Here is a 7,500-nt window from a genome sequence, read left to right as displayed (position 1 = left end):
TCTACACCTCATTACGTCTCGTTCACACATTTCCCTTGTTTACCCCCACAGGCATTACCTTATGAAGCCCCCCCCCCCCACATCCTGGACAGACCCAAGGCATAGCAAACGGCACAAGCTTCGATCGATCTCATTCATGCTTCGTTGGCAATCAGTGGATCAGCTGATGAAAGAGCACCAAGCAAACTGGAGGATCTTTGGCTTTTCTAGTCTTCATCTTCGTCTCCTTCGGCCAGTCTTGTCACTTCCATGATAATCAAAATGTGTTCAGTCCAAAAGGATGTATCATTACACAATTATACTGAAATAGGTGTTTCATTTCTTCCGTCGATTCTTTTCCCCATCATGTTTAATTTGTGAGTATTTGTGGCTTACCAACAGATGTGCACTAAAGTATTGTTGACAATATTCATATATAATAGATCTTAGCTATGAAGATCGAATCCAAGACTTTATAAACAATTTTTTGTTGCTGTGAATTTATGATTCAAAACTAATGGAGTATGATTCAATAATTTCTCTTTTATGTTTCCCTCTCCCTATCTGTCTCTCCTGTATGTCTGTCTGGCTTTCAAGCTGTCTCCCCCCCCACTCTCTCTCTCTACTCACACAAATGAATAAGTAAATATATATATAGATTATATATATACATGTTCTATATATATATATATATATATATATATATATATATATATATATATATATATAAATATATATATATATATATGCATATAAATGTTTACACACACATCCAATTAACGAAACTAAATGTGTATTTTGAATAAGAATAATAAATGCAGTAAATAATAAAAAAAACTATAAAAAGGATAACTTTATTGAAAAAACACGTACACATCACAAAACAGAACGAAAAATAATTTGAATTAATTTAGATATAAAAATACTTTGTCCCCATAACACCAAACAATTTAACAAGCCAATTATAGAGCCCAGCAATTCCTCTTTAAGAAACGCCGAGTATCATGTACTGGCCACGTTTTTTGAGTTCGAGTAGTGTCTGTCAAAATGTTCCCTCAGTCTTGTATTTGCGTCGTGGTTTGTTGAACGTCTCCGTATTTGCGCTGCCATGGAGAAGATTACGTTTCCTTGGGAAAAACTTTTCCATAATGAAGTGCCAGCATGTCCGAGGATCTCCTGTTCAAGCCTGAGCGATGACGATGCTTCATACAATGCATCAAAGTAAGCAGTGGCGTGTTGGTAGTTTGCAGGGCAGTGGATTCAGATATACTTGATAATGCATTGCAATAAAAATGATAGTTGGGTATCAAGATAAGAATGCATGCGATGAATTGTATGTTTACTTGTTCTAGAGGTAGCAGCTGAGACTTAGGTAAATGTTTAAAGGATAACTCATGGTGGCTTTCCAAACGGAGTCTTTCCGGTATGCATATTGGCTGGGGTCTATCCAAATAAACTTGAAACGCTGTGATTTGTGGTGGAAGGCCTACATTTTTTTAGTACTACACCAGTGGTCTTCACAACCAATTTTAACATAACTTGTCTAGTATAAGACGTCAGCGGCCCCCATGGGCTTTGGTTCACAGATTGAAGACCACCGTACTACCTAGTAGTGGCACAGTGTCAAGTTTGCAAGGAAGGGCTTGGACTAGTTCCTTATTTAACGATAAATTACCATGGAGACCTACAAGCTCTATTTTTATAGAATAACCGTTGTTGATTTATTGGTCTTTGTGGCACACATACGGTTGTCCACTGTCTCCTAAAAAATGATTGGTCTTTTGTGTTGCTTCCCCACAGTCCGAATTAAAAGGGTCAATAATCTCGTGTTCTGAACTAATCCATGAGGGAAAACCTATTAAAATAATATACTAATTTCTTCCTGTCCATTTACTTTAGATTATTATTCTTTTCTGATATGCATGTGGTCATAGTCAACCCCTTCGCGTTTGGCACTGACTTATCCTAAGAAAGGGCGCGCTTCGATAATTGCCAATAAACCTTTGTCACGTGTATCCTGGCAAGGTGGAGCTTTTGAAATTGTTTAGCAAGTTCTTGTCAAATAAATAACCAGACTAAACAATATCTTACCAGTATATACGTGGTGGCTAGTTTGTTGACGTTTACCGAAGTGCCAAAAAAACGGATACAGCACCGGATTCAGATTACTTTAGATTGTAGGCCTACAATCACAGAACATGTCAAGATTCAAGTGGATTAGAATAAGACAACCAACACAACTATACAAGAAAAGTCCGCTTCGAAATTTAAAAAGATAGTAAATATCTCGCGCCTTCCGTGTTCGGTAAAAACGTATCGTATTCGTTAGTGTGTAGGTGTCTGTCATTAATAACCCATTGGATGCCGAGTATCCATTTTCGTGTTTTGGCTTCAAAACGGGCACCTGTGCCACATATTCGGCACACAAAGCAAGCATCAATAGGTATATCAAAGGCTTTCTCGCTCTTTCATTTACTCCTTATGATACAAACATTTTTTGTTAGTATTTTTAATTTATCATAAGGCTTATATGTGCCATTTGACAAGCTTTCTCAATATTGTAATTGACTAAAATTGTAGTATATAGTCCAGAACAGACAGAAGTAATGCAGTTTTAAGGAAGGAAAAATGCAACTTTTTTTCTTTCATCTTTCGTAAACAGTTATGAAAAAGAAATAGCCATCTTTGAAAAAAAGCAAAAAGAAAAACAAAAAACATTAAGATATGGCGATCTGTGCTTACGGCTGCAAGTGCCACATCAGAAATCAGCCATACTGACACAGGGGAACATCGCAGCTGCTGCTCATGGTCTGGTTCGTCCTCCTCTTCTCCTTATGCCTGCACACCCTACACCGCCCGTACTTTGGAACCGGAGGTCGCTATCTTGCTATGAGTCACCGCTCTCTGAAGTTAGAGACTGGATGGTCGCCCTTCAAGGTTTACTCTTCTGCTGGTGCCAATAGAGAGGTGCCATCTATGTTTGGGATACTTCGTTAGACCCATATTCCGATAATTATAGTAATTATAATGATAACTTCTAAGAGTCTGATCGGCAAAAAAAAAAAAAAAAAAAAAAGAAGATTTACTTGCAGCGGCATTTTCACGTCACCCGGACTGTAGGTACAATTTATTTAACGTCGGTACACACGTCACCTGCATCCAACGGGCTAATGAGATTTTAACGGCGGTAGTTAACGCCCCACTGACTTTTTGAAATGTTCTAGAAAACGTTCAGTGTCATCTTTGGAATTACTGAAAATATTCTTTTAGGAATATATACTTTCTCATTTGTTGTCGACGATAACTAATCAGTGATAACGCAATAGGAGTTCCATCTTTGTTACTAAATTTTCTGTGAAAATTTTGTGGGTAAATGTAATTTCATAAATATGCTGAAATTGAAAGGTTTTCTGTGCCTCTGTTTTATCCAAAAACATTAATTCTACTGTGATGAACCGCCTACGATTTTGAGTAGTGGTGAAGGATTATGAAATGAATGATAACCCGAGGAGCAGAAATGAATAGACAACAAGAAGCTGTCCATCAATACCAACATTTCTGACCATTAATAGTCGCAAAAGTTGTGAAAAATGTCTACCTAATGACAGACACAGGTCAATCAATCTGCTCTTGTTCCAATTTTGTTATTATTTGAAAGTAGTAATTGGCAACCACACTGATATCGACCCCTAGAGATAACGTGCGTGCGTGTGATAGGTACTGATAGTGCAAGAGCTCTTTATGTACAAAAACATTTCTGGCATAACAGGGGAAAGCTACGAATCTCCTGTGCACACCGATCAATCTTGGAAAGTCATCTTGCAATAGAGTATCAGGTAAGGATAATAGGTAAGGTTAGATGGTGGTGCTTATGGAACTATTTTCCCTTATCAGGACGATTTGGAACATATGATTAGAGGGAAATGAATTTCAGCGGTTTTCACATTACATTTCTACCTTGTTCTCTTTATTCTATATTTTTAAGAAATATATATGTATAAGTTACATATATACAGTTAGAAGCAAGTAACATTGATAGTGAAAGTGTATATATATATATATATATATGTTGAATATTTGTTAAATCTTGAAAATTTGTTCATATCATGAAATTTGAACTATCACTTTATCTCCTATAACTAGCGATATTGTATGATTATCACTACCTATGCAAACGAGATGTTCATAATAGCTATTTGTATGGATTAAGTACAGATTCATAGAGGTAATATAGGTAATGATATTTACAATCATTATTTCGCGGTTACTAAATGTTTTTACGGTTTTCATGTGTTTTGACACAGACACTTAGATTCTCTGCATTAACTATTTAAAATTATTTAGAAATTATTGGATAAAAGAAATTGCTCTGTAGTGTTAAAATTTTATCTTAGTTATAGCTCGTATGTAGATAACGAGCACGAAGGAGCAATGGGGATGGAAGGGGAAGCTAAAGTAATGATGAAAGGTATGCCTGTAATGTGGGTTTATAATTGCTTATTTGTATAATACTGAATTCGAGATATGCCTGTTGTTACTGGGATTTTTGTACATACAATAATTATGTATGACGATGAAAGGTAAATGTAAGAATTCTTGCAATCGTTGCAATCATCCACTATTTTCACATGTGAAAATGCCGACAAATCATTCCTTTAAATGTTGACCAAAAACTATGCACTTTTACTTCCTGCATTGACTGTAATATAAATACATTACTTCAGGAGAGAATATACCTTTTAAATGTCCTTTTCGCTCTCACTGCTCCGGTAGTAATTGGCAACCTGAGTGTAACGAGGAGTGCGTCAAATGGTCCAAGAAAATCCGCCTCAAAAGGTACGCTAAGGACAAGGACAAAGGCAAGGAAGCTCACCCGAAGGACCAGGACGTCACCATGGCGGCCCACACGAAGGCGCAGGAACACAAACCCTCCAACAAGCTCAGCATGGAAGAAAATCGGGCGGTCTTCAAGATGCTCGGGCCGCGCTGTCTGGTGAGGCTGCGCTGACTGGCGAAGGAGATGGGGGCTGAAAGCACCGTAGCTGAGAGCTTGGTTTGGGGGAGGATAGTCAGGGTTATTAATTGGTTCTTTAAGCAGTGGCTTTTGTTTCGAGCAGTAGCGGGGGTGCAAGTGGGAGAAGATTTCATTAGGTATCCTTTACATATATACTTATATACAAGTCAACTAAGACTGACTTAAAATATTTGCTCAGTATAGATTCATGTGTTTTTCTCATAAGAAGCAGTAATTCACTTTGATGATATCTAGAATGAATTCATATGCCATTTGCCTCTCACTAGGAGTAAGAAATGATCTGTAAAACTCTATTATGAACTCCTGGGTATCACCAGGTATTTGAGTAGTGTCCTTTAAAATTCAAAAGTAGTGAACTAGCTTTTTTAGGGAGGCTGGCATATCAGGGACACTGTCTCTGCGATCGTGAACTCCCATACTTTCCCATGCCTGCCTTGGTAGTTCTTCGATTAATTCACAATCCTTCCTCACCCAAGGCACAAGCAACGGCTGTGGTGCAGATGTATGGGACGGAGCCGCCACACCACAACAGCTGGCACAAGATCCACTGCGGGGTGGCCACCTTCACCAAAGACAACAACCGCAGGTCTTTTTTCATCCAGGTACGTCCAACGTCCCCCCCCCCCCACACTTGCAGTCGATGCTAGCGATTCAAAATATTAGGTCTTCTGTCACCTTTCAATCTGTCTTCAGCCATTTTCCGTGTGCCTTAACTCAAACCTTCATTCTGATCATTATCCGCGTCATTGTTTTTCTAATCACGTTTTAAAACTTCTTTTCAATGAAGTATTTCCTTCAGATTTTTGGAATACTTAAAGAAACCCTCAATGTTTTATGAACGAGGTCATAATATCTGTCTCGTTATTCTCCAGGTCTACGACTACGAGTCTGAGCAAAGGGTCTTCGAGCAAGAAATCTACAGGGAATTTTCTTACCACGAATCCAGGGCACATTTCCATCAGTTCGAATCTACCGTAAGTTGTTGTTGCTGTTGATATTATTTGGCAAAATAGTAAATGTAAATACTTTTCATTTCTATTATTATTCTAGGTTTGAATGATAATTATCATTAGACAATGAATATGCATTACATGTTTGTGTGTGTATGCATATTTGTGTATGTGTATATATGTGTAAGTATATGCATAAATATATGTGTATATTTGTATTATGTGTATAATATATGTATATGTATAAATATTAGTGTGTATGTATATGTATATAAACTAAATATATACATAAATATACATATGTATACAGATATATACAGATATATACATATATATACATGTGTATATATGTATGTATATATATAATATTGTGTGTGTATGTGTATGTGTATATGTGTATATGTAAATGTATATATATATATATATGTGTATATATATATGTATATGTATATATATATAAGTATCGATTTATGTTAATTCACTACTGGCTAAGCATACGTCTTTCTTGCAGGAGAAGATGATCGGCTTCAACTTTACCGATGAAACGGACTCGAAGAACTTCCAGGCCGCCGTCAGTAACCTGCTTTTGAACCGCCGGAGGAGGAGAGAAGGTCAGTCACGGAAGGAAACGTTTTTGTTTACGAGACGTTTTGTCCGCGAAACGTTTCTCTGGGATTGCGAAAACGAAGAGGCGCACCTTTATTTCTGTATTTTATTTTTGGGTTAGACTGTTTTTCCGTTTTGATGTCGAGTAATTTGACTTGGCTGGGTTTTCTGAAATGAAAGCCCCCTTAAGATTCCCGTGTTATCTAAATTTCTGACCCAAAGTTGCCCTCCCCACCAGAACGATTTTTTTCCCGTTTTCTTACTTTAGTTTCCCCAGCAGAAGGCAGTCAAAACCTCCTAAAGTTCCTCTACGTTATAACCCAACTTGACCTCCCCAACAGAACCAACTAACACCGCGACAGAAGGCACACAGCCCCTCCTAACACACACACAACACACACACACACACACACCCATACACGATATATATATTTATATTACATATCCTACTATAAACCTTCCCAACAGAACGATTTATATATTTATTGGTTTATTTCTTCTTCTTTTTTCATTTTCCTACTAAAGCTTCCCCGACAGAAGGCAGTGACAGCCCCTCCTAAGGTTCCTCTGCGTTATAACCCAACTTGACCTTCCCCAACAGAACGCATGCGACAAGGGATGCAGAAGGAGAGGCAGCAGCTGAAGTCCCTGGAAAACCAATCGGCCATGAGAGTGGCAAGGTCTCAAGAAACGATCTTTCAGCCAACCAGTATCAAGGCGATCCCGCAGAAGGAGAAGAGGAAGTTTAACTTGAACAGGAAAGGCAAAGACAAGAAAAAGAATCTAAGGTAAAAAATATGGGTGCAGGAAAATTGGTGACGTCACAGGATGATAGGAAGATTATTCTCTTTAAATCGGCTGCAATGTTGCTATACATCGTAGTTGTTGCTTTCGGAAAGAAAAGAAAAGAAAAAATCATATCGACAGCTA

At 37.8% G+C, this 7,500-nt stretch overlaps 2 protein-coding genes across 7 annotated transcripts in view; both read left to right on the top strand.

Annotated features, from left to right (window-relative positions):
* The window catches only part of LOC122250585 (uncharacterized), an 8,257-nt gene extending 7,950 nt beyond the window's left edge, over positions 1 to 307 (top strand). For all 5 annotated transcript variants that reach the window (XR_015191012.1, XM_086536525.1, XM_043012084.2 and 2 more), the window contains exon 17: positions 52 to 307. The gene's annotated coding sequence lies outside the window, so the exon portion shown is untranslated. The remainder of the gene's footprint in view (positions 1 to 51) is intronic.
* Positions 308 to 1,010: 703 nt separating this feature from the next.
* The window catches only part of LOC122250587 (uncharacterized), a 16,517-nt gene continuing 10,027 nt past the window's right edge, over positions 1,011 to 7,500 (top strand). The window contains exons 1-6 of one of the 2 annotated variants that reach the window (XM_086536522.1): positions 1,011 to 1,200; positions 4,753 to 4,972; positions 5,491 to 5,616; positions 5,887 to 5,988; positions 6,476 to 6,575; positions 7,172 to 7,358. In XM_086536522.1, the coding sequence (XP_086392648.1) occupies positions 1,088 to 1,200; positions 4,753 to 4,972; positions 5,491 to 5,616; positions 5,887 to 5,988; positions 6,476 to 6,575; positions 7,172 to 7,358 (848 nt within the window). In that variant the 5' untranslated portion in view covers positions 1,011 to 1,087. Of the gene's footprint in view, positions 1,201 to 3,672; positions 3,816 to 4,752; positions 4,973 to 5,490; positions 5,617 to 5,886; positions 5,989 to 6,475; positions 6,576 to 7,171; positions 7,359 to 7,500 lie in introns of those variants that run through there. The other variant, XM_086536523.1, reaches the window with a different exon arrangement.

Source organism: Penaeus japonicus, unplaced genomic scaffold, assembly GCF_977035675.1.
Source record: "Penaeus japonicus unplaced genomic scaffold, GWHDUDI00000001_assembly GWHDUDI00000004, whole genome shotgun sequence".
Classification (NCBI taxonomy): domain Eukaryota; kingdom Metazoa; phylum Arthropoda; class Malacostraca; order Decapoda; family Penaeidae; genus Penaeus; species Penaeus japonicus.
This window is presented reverse-complemented; position numbering and strand designations above follow the sequence as displayed.